Source organism: Canis lupus, chromosome 9 (genome assembly GCF_003254725.2).
Source record: "Canis lupus dingo isolate Sandy chromosome 9, ASM325472v2, whole genome shotgun sequence".
Lineage (NCBI taxonomy): Eukaryota > Metazoa > Chordata > Mammalia > Carnivora > Canidae > Canis > Canis lupus.
In genome coordinates, this window is record NC_064251.1 from 53,744,303 (window position 1) to 53,764,706 (window position 20,404).

Here is a 20,404-nt window from a genome sequence, read left to right on the forward strand (position 1 = left end):
TAAGTATCTATACCTTAACCATGTCACCAAATCTGCGTATGGATAGGATTAGTTATGTTACCTGAGAGTAAGATGCACTTTGTAAGTAAGATGTAGGGCAGACATTGAAGAATATCACGCAAGATCCCCAGCTCCCACCAAGGTCAATACTGGGGGCTAACCCTCTAGTTTGAGCTGACATACTCCCAGGCCTTTCTACACTTCTGGTGCTCATTGTGGCACTGCGCTATACCATCCACCAGCACACTCGTCATGGAAAGCTTGTGCTCCCCCAGTGAAGGGCTCCAGATGGCCTTGCTCTTTTTCTGATTCACCCAGAGGACCTTCTGTACTTAATGACTCTTCCCTGGGCAGCTGGCTGTTGACCTATGTCGTGTGGCCTGCTTTGGAAATATGAGCTGGGCCAATTGGTTCTGGCTCAGGAATTTGATCCAGGAGTTAGACTGCGTCATCACTGGTGGGCATGTGAGCTAAAGAGGCTTACGGAATCGGAAGCAGGCAGCCGTGTTATACTCCCAAATTATGAGGGAGTAGTGGTTCAGAAGAAGTGTCTCGTGCATGTATGTAGCAGATGCTGATTTGAGCCCTCGCTGTGTGCTGGGCATTGTTTCAGTCTCCTAGGTTACAGCCTCCATCCTCGTGGAACTCAGGTTCCCAGCAGGGGGAAGTGGACAGTGGATAATACATAGTATACATTAGAGGGTTACAAAGAATGTGAGGAGGGGCAAGTGCCATAGGAAGTGGAATGAGGGCCATCGGGAGTTCCCAGGCCTGAGGGGTTCGATTGCAGGGTTAACTAGGGCACACAGGGCGGCCTTGTTGGGCAAGGGAGATGTGTGTCATGTCTTGGAGGAGGAGAGGGCATTGACCAAGTAGACACCTGAGGGACCAGCCTCTCAGGCAGGGAGATTAGATAGGTGTGTTCAAGGAATAGCAGGAAGCTGGTAGGACTGGAACAGACAACAACAGCATATCAGGCCTGGAGGACCGTTGTAAAGGCTTTGACTTTAATGTGAGAGAAGCAAGGAGCTGTTGTTGCAGAGTTGGGAGCTGAGCAGTGAGATAATTTGACTTAGGCTTTCCTGAGATCCCTATCTTAGGAATCCCCAATCTGCAAGGGAAGAAAGGGGAGCCAGGGCAGAGGCAGGGAGCCCTGCTGGCTGCAAGTGCAGTAATCCAGGCCTGTGCAGTGCAAGTGGTGGAAAGTGGTTGGATCTGAACATATTTTGAAGACTAGAGCCAAAGGAGTCTCTTACTGCTTGGGTGAGGGTTGTTAGGAGAAAGAGAGGAGTCAAGGACGACCTCAGGATTTTGGCCTGAGCAGCTAAGTAAGGATGGAGTTGCCATCAGTTCATTAGGGAAGGCCAGTGGAGGAAGATGGGAGGTCAGTTAAAAAGTGCCTTCTAGATATCCGAGGGAAGATACTGACTGCACGGCTAGGCATAGAAGTCTTGAAAGGAGGAAGATCTGGACTAGAGGTATAATTTAGGAGTCTTGGCATAAAGATTGTATTTAAAACTATAGGAGCGAGGGAGCTCCCTAAGGGAGTGAGAGCCTCAGTGGAGAATGAGGCAGGTGCAGAGAAGCAGGGAGCAGCAAGAGATGAGGAATGCTGGTTCTCAGGGCTGCCCGTCTCCTCCATTCTTGGCCTTCCAGACAGCTGCATGTTTAGCTGTCTTTGGATTTTTTTTTTTATTTTTATTTATTATTTATGATAGTCACACACAGAGAGAGAGAGAGAGGCAGAGACACAGGCAGAGGGAGAAGCAGGCTCCATGCACCGGGAGCCCGACGTGGGATTCGATCCCGGGTCTCCAGGATCGTGCCCTGTGCCAAAGGCAGGTGCCAAACTGCTGCGCCACCCAGGGATCCCAGCTGTCTTTGGATTTACAAGAGTCTTCTTGTGTTCTTATTTATCACAAACCTTCCTTTTTGAACTTGAACATGTTCAGTGGGTTTCTGTTCCTTGCTGCTGAAGAGCCATGGCTAAAATGGTGATATCAGTCCCCATTTACAGGTAGTAAACAGGTTTGGAGGTAAGCTTATTCAAAGTTATCCCACGTGGCCTTGCTGAAACTGGTATCCACCCCCTTCTGGCTCCAAAGCTTGTGCCAAGTGTACTGGGATCTCATTGTTCCTGAGCCATGGGTCACTGTTGTGTGGTGTATGTTGTTTAGTGTCATCTGAATGGTTTAAAGTGTCTCATGGAGCCTGAGAGATTGTGACTTGAGCTTGAAATCTCAGGAGTCCCATTGTAATGAAAGGAATTGAAGCACTGAATGGTTAGTTCATTGAATAATTTCTTTCTTTCTTCCTTTCTTCCTTTCTTCCCTTTCTTCCCTTTCTTTCCTTTTTCATTCATGAGAGATATATATAGAGAGAGGCAGAGACACAGGCAGAAGGAGAAGCAGGCTCCATGCAGGGAGCCCGACGTGGGACTCCATCCTGGGTCTCCAGGATCACACTCTGGGCTGAAGGTGGCACTAAACTGCTGGGCCACTGGGGCTGCCCATTGACTAATTTCTTTTTTTCATTTTCTATCAGCAACTATTACAACACCTGCTCTGTGTCAGATACTATTAAGCACAAATGTTTCCAAACCTGAGTTCCTCATCTGAACCACAGAACACAGAATTGTTTGAGTGACTGTTTTCTCAGATCTTCCAGGGATGGTATACAGCTGGTGTCATTGTAGATACAGGGGGGAGAATTATCATTACATCCAGAAGATGCCTTATGGTCTTAGGCTTCATTCTCTCTTGTTAACTGTCCTTAGTTGAGAAAGGCAGAAACCCAACAGCCTCCCAGGTTGGTTCATAATTACAGACCAGTAGCTACTATGGAAGGTCAGAGTTGAGATCTGCAGAGTTAAGTCGAAGTGAACCAGGTGAAGTGAGGTGGACGTGTGTGTGTGTGTGTGTGTGTGTGTGTGTGTGTGTGTGTGTGTGTGTGTATGTGGTTGGGGGAGGGGGAGGACACTGTCTAGATGAAGAAACCATGCGTAAAGGTCCTGAGGCAAAGGGGTGTGGGGGAGGTGCACTCGGTGGAAGGTGATGTGGAGCCTTTGTTGACAAAAAGCCATCAAATGTTTTAGGTGATGTATGTGTGTTTGTAAAAGATTGAGAATGGAGATCAGATTTGTGCTCTGACAAGATTACCCCAACTTCAGTGGGAGAATGCTCTGAAGCAGCAAGACAGGACTTGGCGGCTGAGTGAGCCATCCTAGCAGATGATGCCATGTGAACGGGGTGGTGGCAGTGGACAGATTGACTGGTATTTGGAGGGTGAATGGACAGAACTTGCTAACGATGGGATCTGAAGGATAACAGGATGTGAAGTGGGTCAGGGATGACAGCCAGATTTTTGGCTTGTGTTAATGGGTGGTCACCATCCACTGAGATCAGAAGGCTGGGAGGAAACACATTTGTTATTTATTTGGTTTAAATAAATAACAGTGAATTATGGTTCCTTTAGGGCTTTTTCTATTTTTGTTAACCACAGGAACAACTCTTAGTTGCAGGTGTTTGCAAGTTAGTTCTCCTTGAAGTTCTTAACTTGTGAGATGTGAAGGGGCTGTTAAAGGGAGTGACTTGCAGGGATAGTGCTCCAAGCCCATCTTGAGAAGTCCTCCCTTTGCCTGGCATGACATCTCCGGTGCAGCTCCTCTACCGAGCTCTGCCCAGGGAGATAGCGGTGCATATCCTGACCTTCAGAAGGGGTAAGAGTCTTGGCTATGGCTCATTTTTATTTCTTTTCATGGGCAATTGGGCTCCTAATGAGAATGTTTTCCATTAGAAGGTCCCAGGAAGTCTCCATTCATGAGTGACTCACATGATTTATCGGAAGAACTGCTATGTCCAGCGTGCTTCTCTGGAGAACTAACATTTGCTACAGGCAACCACCAGGGTGTTGCCATCCAGTGATTGGGACCCATGATGGAGTATCAAGATTGACAAGTTGGTTTTTCTATCTATATGAAAACTAACTACTACTTTTAAGTCATGTGGGTGGAGACCTCTTGGATGAATGACCCGAAGAGAAACTGGGCACGCTCTGAGTTCTAAAAAGCATCACTAGAAACTGGTTGTATAAATAGGCTGATAGCTTTCCATGTATCTTCTTTGCTTCTTCCAGTTGAGAAAAAGTAGAGGAGACCATTTTACACTTTATTCTTGAGAAATTTTTTAAAAATGAAATCTAAGGGAAACTTACTCAACTGAGAACAGGCATGAGGGGAGGGTGAAGAGAATTCCCTGCGGAGGTTACTTGATTGGCCACTACAGAATTGATTATTAATTGAATCCATCACTTGGGCTTGTCTTCTCAAATTTTCCAGTCTTGTTGAGAAGCCAGTGGCTATACGTTTGATTTAACATGTTAAACCAAATGCAACTGAGTAAATGAAGATCTAGTTGGCTTTTATTGAGCATTAATGAGTAGCATCCCATCTAGCAAATAGAAAGGAGCTCAGAGGAGCTGTTTAAAATGGAAGGCTTTTATGGGCAGGAGTAGGGTGGGACAAGGAAACTATTAGTAAAAGAAAAGAAAATTGTTTCAGGCATTGGTCACCTTCCTTTGGGGGAAGGGTGGTCTGTCATGCAGATTACCTTTCCAGGGCTGATCAGGAAATTCCTGATTGAGTAGTTAATGGTCACATTCCTGATGTTGCATCCTGGTTTGCCATCATGGGGGCTAGTGACTCCATTTGGGGCCTGTTTTTGTTTCTCTCTTTTTTTAAAAAAATAAACATAACTAATCTGTTAGTAATTTTATTACTTTTATATGGTTTTGAACCTCAGCACTTGAAATGTTTGGTTTCTTCTGTATCTTCCTTTTAACCAGAGGCCCCCCCCCCCCCGCCATAGTTTAAATAATTACAGTGTGCCTGAGCAGTTACATTTAAGTGCCAAGAATCAAGAGTTCCTGGGGGCTGAGAAAGCATGTGATGGGACCAAATCTTTCCCTTCATTCAGCAAATATTAATGAGGACTTTCTATGTATCTAGCACTATGCTGGGCTCTTGGGGATACAACGGTGAGCAAAATAGACATAGTCATGCCTCTCATTGCCCAGTGGAAGAGAGGCCATCAGCCTAACCAGCAGTACAGTGGGGTGGCCACAGGATCTCTGACTTAGTTACCTAGTCCAGGAATGTTTCCAAAAGGAAACTGTTGCTTAAGCAGAAGGAGTAGAACATATTCTAGATGGTCTGCATGGCGACTTTACCTTGATTCCAGGGCTGGTCTGGCAGCTCTTTGTATCGATGCCCAGTTGTATAGTGGAGTTGTACTTGATAGAAGCAGAAGGGTTGGGTTTGAATAAAAGTACACAAGGCCATAATTTTGTATAGTCACAATTACCCTTGAAAATCCCAGTTGAAGACTAACAAGGTCATCAGGTATCTTTCAAAATTAAAATAGGATGCTATTTCTTTAGGGCAGTGGTCAGCACCCCTTACCCCCTTCATTAGGGCCAAATCCACTTGGCTCCCTAATTTTGTAAATAAAGTTTATTGGAACACAGCCACATTCATGTGTTTACAAATCATCTGAGCTGCTTTCCCACTAAAATGGCAGAGTTGAGTAGTTTAACAAAGACTGTATTCCCACAAAGCTGAAAATATTTACTCTCCTGCCCTTTAAAGAAAATGTTTGCTGATTCTAACATTGAGCAAATGTAGGAATTCATTTTATATTTAGGCAACATGTTCTAAAAATAAAATTATTATCTTTATTTTTTTTAAGATTTTATTTATTTATTCATGGGAGACACAGAGAGAGAGAGGCAGAGACAAAGGCAGAGGGAGAAGCAGGCTCCATGCGGGGAGCCCGACGTGGGACTTGATCCCTGGTCTCCAGGATCAGGCCCTGGGCTGAAGGTGGCACTAAACCGCTGAGCCACCAGGGCTGCCCAAAACGGTTATCTTTAAACACCAGAGTCCTGCTAGTGAGGTGAGATGTTCACACCACAGAAGGCAAGAAGGAACCAAGGAACCAGTCACACGGCACCTCTCCTGCCTTCCTGTCACCTGGGGTCATATGCTTATTAACTGAAGAGAGAGTGATTTGCCTAAAATATTTATCCTTCTCCTCTCCCTTTCTTTCTGTCTTGCTGTTTTTTCAAGAGCACATCATTGGGTTGATCTGACATCAATGGAATCCATCATATAACTCTTTGTACTTCAAATGTGGTGGGCTGGTGAAGAAAAGAACAGCAGACTTGCAGGTGATGTGATTCTACAACCAAGAAGCTAAAAATGACATCAGAGTGATTTCAGTAGAGAAAAATGGTAAAGAACAAGAACCTAAAACAGTGTCCTGCAGCTCTCCACACTGTGTTCATATTATACTGGTGATGCAGTCTCAAAAAAACCATTGTCTATATGTTTTTTTTTTTTTTTTAAAGATTTTATCTATTTATTCATGAGAGACACATAGATCCATAGGCAGAGGGAGAAGCAGGCTCCATGCAGGAAGCCTGGTGTGGGACTTGATTCTGGGACTCCAGGATCACGCCCTAAGCTAAAGGCAGACACTCAACCGCTGAGCCACCCAGGTGTCCCTGTCCATATGTTCAACCAGTATGGTTAATCTCACTGTCTGGAAGATTTTAGTTTTATTTGCATTAGTTTATAAATGGGATTTGTGGGTTTTTTATATATATATATTTTAATTTTTTTATATATATATTTTTATAAGTGTGATTTGATTTGCTAGTTGTAAAGAAACTATAATCATGTGGCAGACAGACTTTCAGATGGCTTCATCATTGCTGTCTCCTCATGTTCACACCTTTGTTTAATCCTTGAGTGTGGATAGACCTATGAATAGGTCCAACCAATAGAATATGGCAAAGGTACGGGCTGTCACTCCCCTGATTACGTTTTGTTATATGAAACTCTGGCTAGCAGACATACTCTGGAGACATTGTCCCTTGGAGAAGTAAGAGGCTCCATGTCGCAAGTTGCTGAGGGCAGCCTCTAGCCTCCAAATAGCAATAAGCCAGAGCCCTTAACCTTATAGCTGCAAGGAAATTAATTCTGCCAGCTACCTGAGGGAGCTTGTACACAGTCCCTTCCCTAGGTAAGCCCCCATGTGAAACCTCAGCCCTGCCATCATCTTGACTGCAGCCTTGCAGAGGACCCATCCAAATGCACATCATCAGACCTGGAGCCATAGAAAGAGTGACATGATAAATGTACATGGTTTTTGTTATACAGCAATAGAAAACTAATACAAAGCATGAAGAGTTTATTGTTACTGGTTCATATTGAACATTATAAAAATCCAAGCTAATTCCAGGAATTTGCAGTCAGTTTGCCCTCCTCCCCCTTGAAAGTTGTCCTTAAATTATTGGGTCACTTGACCAAATTGGAATATGAATGGTAGCTTAGATAAAAGTATTGTAATGACGTTAAATTTAGTGATGTTGACAACTGCACTGCAGTGATATAAAAGAATATCCGTATTCGCAGGAAGTATTCATTGAAGAATTGAAGGGAACACCATGGTATGTGTGAAACTTACTCTTACACGGTTCAGAAAAAAACCATATATGTATTGTATGTCTGCGTATGTGTAGTGGTTAACCCCCTGCTTTTTAAAAATCAGAGAACGTCTAGAAAGTTTTTCCTTTTTTTTTTAAAAGATTTTATTTATTCATAACAGACACACACACACAGAGGCAGAGACACAGGCAGAGAGAGAAGCAGGCTCCCTGAAGGGATCCCCATGTGGGACTCCATCCCAGGACAGGGATCATGCCCTGAGCTGAAGGCAGACAGTCAACCGCTGAGCCACCCAGGCATCCCTAGAAAGTTTTTCCTCATAGGGTAGAGCATTTTTTGCCTTTTGCTTTTACTTTTCCTCTGTCGACCTCCTGAAGCGGAATGGGCTGCTAAAAATATCACTTGGTATTTGTTATTTTGTGCTGTGGCAGAAGAGGTTAGCAGATGCAGGACCATCAAGTGCTGTGGTTACTTACGTAAAAAAAAGCTTAATTCTCAGGTAAACGTTTTCTCCTTCACTATGCACAACAGCCCATTGTTGTTGGTGCCATAGTTTGTCTCCATTTGCTAGTGAAGGTGTTAAGCTAATTGGCCATTTTTTTCAGAGCTGGTTAGTACTGGAGCCAGGCCGGACTGCAAGTCCCACCCACAGTCCTGTCCCTGACTGGTTACCACACAACTTCACCCCAACAGTGCCGTTCCCACTCGGATAAAATGGCCCTCAGGAAGAGGCCGGCCTACAGCCAGGACACCGAGCCCACACCAGTCCGCCTTCCCAGGGGAACTCTGGTCAGGGCCCTGGCAAGCCCATAGTGCTTCCTTGTCCCTGTGTTGTCTCGCCGGTGGATCCACCGCTGGCTCCTACAGTGGTTTCTGTGGCAGCGACAAGGGATGGCTGACGAGATGCTGCTGAGAGGTGCCCTGTTGATGCCTGGTCTGTGCCATGGTGGGAGAGGTGGATGCCCCGCACCAGCCCGCCCAGCGTTCTACGCAGCGCACATGGGGGACGGGGCCTGGCCTTGTGCTCCCAACGTTAGCCCCAGATGCCCCCCCACTCCCCGCTCCCTTCTCATCCCCCTCGAGCTCCTATTTTGGGCCTTCTTTACTGGAGCTTCGAAGGGCAGCCGTCCTTCCAGCCGTACGTGGGGGCCATACGGACGGTGGCATTCTTACTCTCCCTCTTCTGCCCGTGACGTTCCTTCAGGCTGAAGAATTTCTGACCTTGTGATTTGTCCGGAGCCTGCCGATCTGTTTTGTCTATCCACTGCCCTTCTAGAGAGAGCTTCCTTGTCCAGTTTTCCCCATAAGCTGGGTAAATGGTACAGCCACCCCTACAGCCTCGCTGTGTCATCTTGCCTGCCTGACTGAGTGCTGAGCTCCTTGAAGAAAGGTTCTCTGAGGAGGAAGTGGGTTCCTGGTTCTCCTGCCCCACCTTCCCCAGCTGTGGGCGCTGGCCTCCAGGGGAGCTGCCTTCCGCACCCTGAGGGTCTGCCAGTACCCGGAGTGTGCTCCATCCTGTGGGCACAGACCATGTCAGGACATAGTCATTTGTGCTTTAACCACACTGAGTTGAGGCCCCGGAATCCAGTGTCAATGTGACTGACTTCTCACTTCTGCCAGAAATAGGTGGGGAAAACCTCTGTATCCATTAGTTCTTTAGGGCTGTTTCTGTATTAATTCGGGGCTGTTGAACACAAAAGACAGGGCTGTATTAATAATTGAGATTCCCTGAGAAATGTATTCACTAGTGAAAGTGTTAAGCTAATTGGTTAGCTTGGGCTATTGATTTTTTAAATAAGAACAGATGTTAAATGGCTGCTTAAAGAACATTGCAGGTAGGGTAAAACCAAGATTGAAGACCCAATTCACAGTGTTACTTTCCTCCCTGAAAGTTCTTTTGGAATGTCATACCAGGAAAAGTGTCCCTCATCTGTTGAGCTCATATTTTCTTTGAATGGTCAGATTAACCACTCTTGTTTACCTTTTTACCTTCACTACTAGGAAACTCAGAGCCAATCAGCAGGGGGTCTGTTGTAATAAATCTTGTGTTCCAAGCTTCTGATTCTGTTCTCTTTTAAACACTCTTATTTGTTTGTGGTTAGTGTTGCCTAAAGAAATACATACAGTTAGGGAGAGAATTGCTTTGTCATTTTGTGCATTAGTTCTGTGGTTTGCTTTGACCCCGCTTTTGGGTAGAAGCAGCTGTGTGTTATGCCCGTTATCAGGTGTACATTCTGACCAATGTAGACAAGAGCTGGGTAAGAACTCTGATGTCTGCTTCTACTCAGAGGAGTCCAATTCCATGGTACTGAAGTATCAACTGAAGACAATTTCCTTCTGACCAAGACTGACTCTGGGACTGGCACAGATCAGAGACAACTCCACAGTGTGTGTTCCCGACGAACACCAACAGCTGGGCCACCTCTTTGCTTCCTGGCCATGCTTCCTTTGCCCTCCATGGTCACTGGACAGAAGGGAGAAGAGGAAAATTCTTGGCAGATGCTTTTAGCAGGACCCCTAGGCGTGACAGAGGAAGCTAATTTTTGTTCCATTTTTAACGTGAAGGTGGTTTGGCTGCGTCTTTCCTCTTAGGGTAGAGCATTTTAGCTTTTGTTTTTGCTTTTGCATTTCCTGTGTATACCTCCCAAAGCAAAATGGGCTGCTAAAAATGTCACTTAGTTTTTTATTTTGTGCCTAGAATAACATTCAAGACTTGTGAACACTGTGAGTCACTAAAATAGTTTTAGGAGAAAAGAAATGTTATCTGTGTTAGTCTCTAGTTCCTTCTAGAAATTTTCCAGTGGATTTTGTAGGCTTATTTAATTGGACATACTTAATTTCTTTCATCAGTAGCCACATAATAACATTTGCTGGCACCTTGCATCTCTCCCTGTATGCTGAACAATTTATCTTTATAAATACTGTAAGTTTTGTAGGAAGACCATGGTTAAAGAAGAAAGAAACTGGAAAACAAGCCGTGTTTACGTCCATCATCATTCGAGCTGACACATGTACCTGTCACAAAGTGGGCTTGGGCTTGTGCCCCACATGTCCCCAGTGTCTGGCACATTGTAGACACTCTGTCAGTACTTGTTAGATAAATGAAGTCAGTACAGTACAGGCAGGGAAAGGTTAAAGAAGGAGGATTTTTTTTTTTTTTTAAGATTTTATTTACTTATTTGAGAGGGGAAGAGAGAGAGAGCACAAGAGCAGGGAGGGTGAAGAAGCAGACTCCCCACTAAGCAGGGAGCCCGAAATCACGACCTGAGTCGAAGGCAGATGCTTAACCAACTGAGCCATCCAGGCACCCCAAGGATGATTTCATGAAACAAAGTAAATAGGGAAATCAGCTAGGCCAGTATAGGTCTCAGACTTTGTGTCAAAATCACCTTGAGGCCTGGTTAAAGCAGTTTGCTGGGCCCCACCCCCAAAGTTTCTGATCCAGTGGGTATGACTTGGGGCCCAAGAGATTCTGTTTCTAACCATTTCATAGGTGAGACTGCTATTGGTTCAGGGCCACTCTTCTGAGGACCATTGATCTAGGCTTACTGCCCTTCTTTTCCAGATGAGAAAAGAGACTTAGAGAAATTGTGCTTTGCCTAACTGACCAAACTAATTAGTGGCACGACCTACACTAAAAACCAGCCTCTCACTTCCTAACTTCCAGGAGAGAGAATTGTATTCTGATGTCCCTAAAATGGCAAACTGCTAAGGCAACCACATGCCCTAGTTCCTTTCTTGGGATTTAGTTCCAGGTAACTGACAATTTTGGGATGGGACAAGAGGTATTGTTCCAGGTATTAGTTAATTCTATAGATGTGCCCTATACCAGCTGCACATTTGTGACCAGATGACATCCACCACCCATCAAAAGGAAGTGGTTCGTTTGGAAACCGATTAAAGCTCTCTCATTGTTGCCAGTTGTGTTCCTGAAGTCTCTTGCCCAGCTTAGAGATTTTAGCCCAGCTCTCGTGCTTGGTCAGCTGTGGATGGGACACAGTACCTCAAGGGGAAGTCAGCCACCTACATGGGTGATTTCCCTGCAGCACTGAGGTTGGGGTGGGAGGTGCACTCTCAACAGATCCCTGGACTTCTGAGGCTCGTTTACTCTTGGCTCTTCTCTCTTTCCTCTGAGTGAGATGCTAAGAATCTCTGATGGGCAGGCAGTCTTGGAGCAGAAGCTGTTCAGTCTGGGTAGAGGAGGTTATTGTAGGCATTTCTTGCTCATGCTTTTCTTTCATTTCCCATCCATCATGTGTACTGTACTCTAGAGCCACCCTCCCAGCACCTTCCACTCTTACAGACGTGCTCACTGGTGACACTGAAGGAAGACACTTTAATGTCATGAGGAAGAGAGTGAGCTTGTAGTCCCAGTGAGTGGAGTCTGAGCGCAGGCTGTTTCCCAGACACGGTATAACTCTGGGCCTGGTTTTTTTCTCTGAGCCTTAGGTTCTTCATCGTGAAATGGCATTGAAATACTGTCCTCCTGTCAGGGCTGGCAGAGTAAGTACTCAATAAATTGTGGGCTATTTTAAGGAGAACATGGTGTGAGGGGTGCCTGGGTGGCTCAGTAGGTTAAACGACTGCCTTCAGCTCAGGTCATGGGCTCCCTGCTCAGCGGGGAGCCTGCTTCTCCCTCTCCCTCTGCTTCTCCCCACCACTCTTGCTCTCTTTTTTCCTCTCTCTCTCTCTCTCTCTCTCTCTCAAGTAAGATCTTTAAAACAAAACAAAAAAAGAACATGGTGTGGAATAGATTGCATTATAGGCAATACTTGACCAACACTTGCCTTAAATTGCTCTTTACTCTTACTTCCTGTGGCCTCTGTCAGTATAAGGACCGTGCCTGCACATTTGGATTTTGCCTTGTGACAATTTGCTATTAAGACAAGGTTGGGGGGAGTTCATTTTGTCTCAACATCACTAGCACATTGGTAAATGATCTTTTTGAAAAGAAGATGACCTTACAGTGTCTGCTTTCTCAAAACCCTGTAGATAGGGTGTTTAGATTTCTGAATTAACTCTCATAGCCAGTGAAGAACAGTGGGCATCGAACTCTGTGCTCTATCACCCATATAGAACGTACTTCCCAGCACCACTGGGGAAGCCATCAGGCTCCTGGATCCAGCAGGACTTACTTGCCTGACCCAGCTGGCCCTGTTCCCTCTCCTCACTCCCTCCCTCTGCCGTATTGACCAGGTCTTCTGATTCACCTTGATCCTGCTGACCCAGGGCCTTCCAAACATGTTTTTCCCTCTGCCAGAAACACTCTTCCTCAGTCCACCCTCTCTCCCCCTGCCCCTCATACACACTCTAAAGAAAATGAAAATCTGGCCAACTGCTGCAAGTATTTCAGGCTTCAGTTTAAAGCAGTTTCTTTGTGGGGTTGAGTGTGGGTGCCCACATGAAAGATGCCTTTACAGTACCCTTGCCTGCCTTGCTCCCCACCCTCTCATCAGTGTCCCTGGTGGCCTCTGGGGGCATCCAGACCACGTTCCAAACATTCACTGCTTGCTCTCCAGTTGGGTAAGGGGGCCTCAGCCCACTTTTGTAGCCATCATCACACTTGTGCTGTGTTTCAGGTCTCTTCCCTGTTCCTCCTAAGCATTGGTGTCATGTCTGCCTGACTGTGCTATATCCTGGGCACCAAGTGTTCAGGGCTTGAAAAATGCACGAGGCTGTATTACCTCATACAGTCATCCTCCACTGGTTCCTTTCTGTACAAAAAAGAGAGAGGGAATGTGACAGGATTTTCCTTGGCACACACCCAGCTCAGACTGGACTTTGTGTATAGGGAGCCTTCTTCACATGGGGCCGTGTGGAGGCCATCCTAACCTGAGCAGGTGGGGCAGTACCAGGAGACCCTGAGATTCACCAGACTGGATGTCATCAAAGGGCTCACACTTCCCCAAGCTCTACCATGCCTGAGCTGGAAGAGTTATTGTAGAATAATATTGTTATTGAATAAGAGTTATTGTAGAATAATATTATTGTGGAAGAGTCACATCGCTGCCATGTGCCACTCATGGCTACAGCCCTAGAAGGGGAAAATCACATAGGAGAAAACATTTGTCTTAAACTAAGTGTGGAGCTCTAGATTTCTTTGTACCTTGGGGAACAGCCTGAGTAGGGGCCTCTCATACTTGGGGGAATTGGCTCAAGGTCAGCTGTATAGCACAGAGGTATAAGCTCAGTTTTACCAGGCTGCCTTTTTTGGGTAAGAGATCAGAATTTTAAGGCCAAGCAGTGTTCCAGTAGGTCAGACAAAAGAGGCTACTGATTTGAGCATTTCAGAACTGGCCGGGCCATGGATGGGTTTGGGTTTACCGCCCACAGAAACGAGTGTTGAAGACAAAGTGGCCAGCCTGTTTGAAGCAGCCAGGCTTCAACTGAGGTTCAGGACACATCGTTCTGTGCTAATATTTTTGTTTTGATGAAAAATTTAAAAATACTACTCAGCCTCCATCACAAAGAATATAAAAATATTATTATAAAGAAACTAAATATATTTCAATCCCTGCTTTGTGGTGATACTCACTTTGTAAAGAGAGTTGGAACCAAAAGTACTTTAAAAGGTGACCTTCAAAAATGTGCCCAACTTTCTACAGAGGGTAGATTATAGATTCAATCCACTGGTTTTCATGCATTTTTCAAACGTATCCACTAGCTTTTTTGGAAGCTGCATATTTTTATTACTAAGGTGTGCTTAGTTCTGAGGACATTGTGGCTGACAGAACAAAAACTGTCTTTAGGAATTTTAAGTCAGGGTGAGTACAAGACAGGCCCAGGCTCCTGGAAGAAAATGAAGTGACATGTTTTTCTCCATGGTCACTTGGTAGCTCTTAGAAATTCTTGGTTGAACACCATGGGACCTTCCCCTGCCGTTCCTTCTTCCTAAGGAATGGTTTCACAGACCCCACACAGACCATGTAATAGGAACCTGTGCTTGGGCCTGCCGGGTCCTCAGCAGATTCCTTTCCTTCCTCGTTGGCTTTGTTTTCCTATCTATCTGAATGAAAATTCAGGGTTTCCATCTTAAATATAAAAATGTGGTTATCAACTTAGAATGCATTCTAAGGACTTTAAATATACTTATGTTTTCCACTAAGAAAACCATTAATTCATGAGTTGGGGTCACCATAGAATAGGGGACCCAACCTTCTAAGCAGAGTTCAGGCCAGTGCCCTAGCAGCATGGTAGCTTTTCACCCAACCCCAATCTTGGACACTGACACCTCAGCCCCTCCCCTTTTAGCATCTGCATATTTAGTCCAGGTTTGCTTTCTGAGAGAGAGAGATGCACAAGCCGGGGGTTGAGGGGCAAAGGGAGAGGGAGAGAAAGAATCTTAACCAGACTTCACACCCAGCACAGAGCCTGACCTATGACCCTGAGATCATGACCTAAGCTGAAATCAAGAGTCAGACGCTTAACCCACTGAGCCACCCAGGTGCTCCAGGTTTGCTTTCTTCTGATTGCAAATGTGGACGTATATAGTTGTTTTGTATATGCTTATGACAGACACCTTGCCTTTGATCCACATATCTACCCTCGTGAGAGTCACTACCTTAGAGAAATGAGAACAAAAACCATTTTTTTCCAGCACAAAGTAGATACTAAACAACTATTGCAGCCAGATGCACAGCCATACTTGCAGCCAAGTATGGCATACAGCAAAAGGAAGAGCAATGATTGATCACTTTTGTCCACCATTTCTGGGTGAAATTTGTTGTCTGAAGCACTCGTGCACACAGTAGGTCTTCAGGAAATATTAACTGGCTTACTTATGCTCTGAGCCTTGTAACAAAGAGACGTGTTTCAGCCAAATGTTCTTCCCTGGGGAGGCTGGGACTAGTAGTCACACCTTCCCCTCAAGCTCCATGACTGTGCTAGACCTGTTCTAGGCACAGTGTTCACATATCCATCTGCCTATCAGAAGGAGCTTGTCCCAAGGAATGTTTTGATGTGAGATTTGAACTTCCCTGTCAGAGTCAAAGAATATACCTGCCTGTCACTTTGTGTGTGCACTTGGCTCTGCTGAGCTTACAGAGCCTCCCTATCTCCCACTCAAGATTTGGGATTTCTTAACAGTTTATCTCTTTCCCCCAGACCTTTGTTTCCTTGAAGGACTAGTTAAAGCCCAGATTCCTGGGCCTCACCCCTAGAGATCTTAAATCATTAGGTCTGGCTTGGGAGTTGGGGTGGAGACCTGATATCCTAACCAGCTCCAAGTTGTGTAGATGCTGCTGTTAATGACCCAGACCCTCCACTCCCCTTCACTCTCAATTGGGGGGAGGATTAAGACACTATTTGGTCATAGAATTAATTCATAGGATTACAAAATGAAATAGAATTTAAGTCTTTTAGATTTTTGATATGCTTTGTGTACTTGATCACAGTATTTCTTACTGTGGTTTGTGGTCAAAAAAGGCTGGAAAGCTACCAATCGCCACCACCTTAGAAATGGCCCACCTGCCGGTGCTGCACCTGTGTATGATCCTTAGTTCCAGACCCAGAGTAGGAGGCTCAACCAGTGTCCTGGACTCCGGGAGAGGACTGGATTTATGGTCTTAATTGCCCCTGCAGAACCCTTAAGCTACAGCAGCTCCTCATCATCCTAGTGAGGAGGACTTACAGTGTTCTCACTAGGACATTGAATGTCCTAGTTAGAAAGTCCTCCATCTGACTCTCCCCAAGGAGAAGGGCCTTCAGTGTTTCAGATTGGTTGTAATGGAAATAAATGTCATGAAATGATATTTAGTCTTACTGCCTTGGTGCCCTCTGATCGCTTCTATTCAGTTTCCTGTTTTAATTCACGGAATTGGTTTGGGTACCTGCTAATGGGGTCATGACTTGGGAGTAAATGTGAGCAGAAGGAATAGAGCACATGTCTCCCCATGCATGCAGCCAGTGCCCTTTCTGCTAGGCTCACTCAGTTCTGTCTCTCAGAGATGCCTCTTACCCAAGGCAACTCCGTCTCTTCACATTTGTCATGGTCATATCCCATTAGTGTCTGCTCGGCTTGCAGCCCTAGGGCTTTCTTCATGAACTTTTTGTGTATCTTCCAGGAAGTAAACCCTTTATTTTTAAAGCATTTGTCTTGCTATGCTAGGTGTTGGAGCTCTGGGTATATGGCATTACTTCTCTGTTAGCTTATAAACTGTGTGAAGGCAAGAGCCTACATTCCTGTTCCAGGGCCAGATGGGGCCATGGCCAGGTCTTTGGTGACCCCAGAGCCCAGCATGTGTCCAGTGGAAGGGGCTCAGCCAAGTTGTGCTTCGTTGGGTCGGTGGCCATGGGGCCCCAGTTAGATTTCTAACCTTGTTGCACCAGGAAAGCCCATTCTAATTCCAAGCAGCTGACTTTGAAAAGACCAGTCTCTGCCTCCTTCTGTTTCTCCCATGTGGCTTGTGCTTGTTCTTCCTCCTTGGCGTGCTGACACGGAGGCCGCTGCCTCTGGAAAGATTTGGTCCTTTACAGAGAACTTCAATTCTAGGGGTACATAAAGGATACAGCTGCTCAGAGAGAACAAGGGAAAGAGAACAAGATTCCTTCTTGAAAAATGCAGTGTGTCCTGCTTTGAGGATTCTAGAATGAAGCAACTGGATTTTTCCTAAAGGCACTTTTTGGAATGGAGAGTGCTTTTGGAGGGTTCTGAACAAGAGAGAGACTTTGGAGAGAGTTAAAGGAATATTATTTGACTGAGTCTAAGACCTAGGAAGGGAGATGATGGCCAAGCACCCAAGGACTGTCTTTTAAAAACATGTACTGTGATCCCATTTTGTTATTAATCCCAGACTGTAAAGGTATAAATTCGTGAGAACTGGGAGGCCTTTTTGACTTTGGAAAGTCCTTTTCTAATGCTTCCTAGCCAAATGACAATTCTATCCATCACTCAAATACAATTCTCCCATTGTTTTTGGAGTTGTTTAAAAATAGCATCTTGAGGGCAGCCCGGGTAGCTCAGTAGTTTAGCGCAGACTTCAGCCCAGGGTGTGATCCTGGAGACGGGGGTATCAAGTCCCACATCAGGCTCCCTGCATGGAGCTTGCTTCTCCCTCTGCCTGTGTCTGTGCCTTTCTCTCTCTGTGCTTCTCATGAATAAATAAATAAAATCTTTAAAAAGAATAAAATAAAAACAGCATCTTGGGTTCCATCTATAATCCTACCTCCCAAGGTGAGAGAGCTGGTACTATACCTTTGGCCTCTCCGCCTTAGGCTAAGAGACTGCCTGAGATTTCACCACTAGGAGTGTTTTTAGCCTGGGAGCTAGCACAGTGAGAAGGTCTTTGATCTGCTGCTGCTGCTGCTGTGAGGGAGCCACCTTGGTTTTGGACTTTTCCAGAAGGGTATGATTCACTTTTATAAGCAGTGCTGGCCTGAAAGTCTTGTCTTCTGCTCTTGTGGTGACTTGCTTGCCTGGGGATCAAAGTTGTGAACATATCTAATAAACAACATATTTGCTAAGCTTTCATTTTGGAAAGAGGAAGGGGAATCTATGCCGAGATGCACCATCTAAGTTGGAGGCTGGGGGGAGGGACAAGGTAGTGGTGCACACAGCCAAACAGAGTCCTCTGTCGGTGCTGGTTTGTAAGAAGTGGAACACTGACCCAGAGACAATAAGACTATTCATTCGGGACAAAAGAATGAATGAGTCCTCCTTCCCCCTGAGCCCGTATTCTGCTTTGTTTGAACTGTCTTTAGGGTCCTTACTTACATCTCTCTGCCACGTGAGGAGACTGGGGCTGGTGTGTAAGCTACACTGGGTTCATATCCAGAGTCTCTCACCTCTCAACCTGTTTCCCTACCTTGGTGGGTCACTGTGAGGATTAAATGAAAAAGGCTCATGAGGTGCCCAGAGATGAGCCCCAGACACTCACAGTGTAGGACGGGTCCCAGCCATTGCTATGTGGTTACTCAGGACCTAATGCCTTCTGTACACGGGACTGAAGCATTTGACTGGAGATGAATTGGTTTGGATGTCAGGCTTTAAGCCAATGAAATTCTGGCTTTGACTAAACAGCACAACTTCAGATTTTAGTCGTAGAATTTTGAAGGCCCTCAGAGCCTCTGGTGGGTGATGAGACTGCCTGTGGCTCTAAGTATTTCACAGAGAATTGCTGGCTGTCACCAGTACTGGAGCGGGCTCTTTTTTTCTGGCCCTCTATGTGTGTTTACTTATGACTCTGAAGTTGTCTCATGAGGAGGAGAAATGTCTGGGAGGTTGGATGATACTTTTTCAGCCATTACTGAGGGAGGAGCCCTAGACTGGCCTGGTACAGGATCCCTGGGCCCTAGCCTGGGGGCACATCCAGTCCCAGGGCCTCCTCTTCCTCTGTAGGAGACTACAGAGGAGACTACTGTCTGAGGCTGACTCAGGATCCTTTCAAATTCTCACACCACATGGAAGCTGAGAGCCCTACCACTCACTTGGCCCCTCCCCGGGGTGCTACCTTAGCCATTACTCTGGAGAGATTGGAATTGGTCAACACTTGATTCTGAACGTATAGAGCAGAGTGGGATTGCTTCTTTTTTTCCCCCGTATATGTCTGGACCATCATACACAATAAATATTTCTGCCAGAGTAGGTGCCCTGGCTACAAACATGTTTGAGAACCAGGAACAGAGGGCCAGGGTCTACGGAGAAACACTCATCGAAGAACAGCTGAGAAAGACCTTTTGTTCATTTTGTTCTAGAGAAAAATTCACTGCCTCTGGTTGGGTGAGAATAAAGGCCACCTCTCTTTCACCCCCACCCCTTACTGCCCTCAACCCATGTGCCTGGGAAGCCAGAAGTATGCCTTTGAAGAAGTGGTCATTTTCAGATCCCTCTATGGTGCTCAGAGACTTTTGTGGCCTTTTCCACACCAGCACCTGCTTGCTGACTCTGATGCTTTTTGTTGGTCCCCACGTGAAATGCCTGCAGTCTGGAGCTGTTCTTGTAAGCCCAGCTCCTTCCTCCTCCCCTGAGGAGTAGGCTGGGTTTTCTTTCGGGGAGGTCCTGGGCCACAGAGCACTTCCACAGGCCCCTAGAGCTGTCCTCCTTCCAACAGGGCTGTGAGCAACCAAAAAGCCTTTGCTGGGCCAATCTCCATCCTGAGACTCCTCACTCTGTGTCCTGATGGAGGACTTTCCCAGTTCTCCCCCATGGGGTTAGGAGCTGCATAGAGAGAGGAACCATGTCTTGCTTCTTTCTTGACCCTAACAATTTGTAGATGTTTGGCGTGTAAAGATGTGTGGAATGAATGAATGAGTGAGGGCATGTGGTTGCCCCACGGTGCCTGCTCTGTTATCAGATGCTGCCTGTTTCCCCAGGTGATAGGGGTGGGGAAGGACTTTCTAGGTGACCCTTGTCCCTTCACTTCCTTCGCTGACCAGTGAGTGCCTTCCAGAGTGCTGGGGCTTGTGGCTCTCCTCTCTTTCCCTTGTTGCAGGGAAATAAATAAACGTGTGCTTGCTGTCAGGTGAAAATGTTTTTCCTCTAGAAGTCCAGAAGGTAGTCTGACAAATAATGGGTTCTCGGGGTTCCTGGGCAGGGCCAAGTGTAGCCGAGGCTGACAGAGCCCCTGTGTGCCAAAGCCTCCACTGTCCCTAAGCGCCTGTGACCTGTCATCGTGGCCTGGCCCCAAATAAACAGGCCTTCCTACCCCCAACTCGGGCTGCTTTGCTGGTGACATGGTGCTAAAAAATATGCCCTGAGGCCCTTGAGGAGCATTGTTTGAATTCTAAACTGGCACCAGTCCTGACGTGCAAGTTCCTCTGAGGGACAGAGGCTGCTCCAAACAACTCCACCTAAGGGACAAAGGTCAGGGTGGACTCCATTTCCTATTGTAGCCAGGATCCTGAATGATGTGGTGTGTTGTGGCCCTGCTTACTTTCTGCCCAGGGCAGTGGTAATGTTTA

At 46.0% G+C, this 20,404-nt stretch overlaps 1 protein-coding gene across 15 annotated transcripts in view; it reads left to right on the plus strand.

Moving 5' to 3' along the window:
* Positions 1-20,404, plus strand: part of RAPGEF1 (Rap guanine nucleotide exchange factor 1) — a 137,522-nt gene that overhangs the window by 36,127 nt on the left and 80,991 nt on the right. Inside the window, exon 1 of one of the 15 annotated variants that reach the window (XM_025475552.3) lies at positions 6,171-6,225. The exons of the other annotated variants lie outside the window; for them this stretch is intronic. Coding sequence (XP_025331337.1) covers positions 6,186-6,225 — 40 coding nt within the window. The 5' untranslated portion in view covers positions 6,171-6,185. Of the gene's footprint in view, positions 1-6,170; positions 6,226-20,404 lie in introns of those variants that run through there. 15 annotated transcript variants of the gene reach the window in all.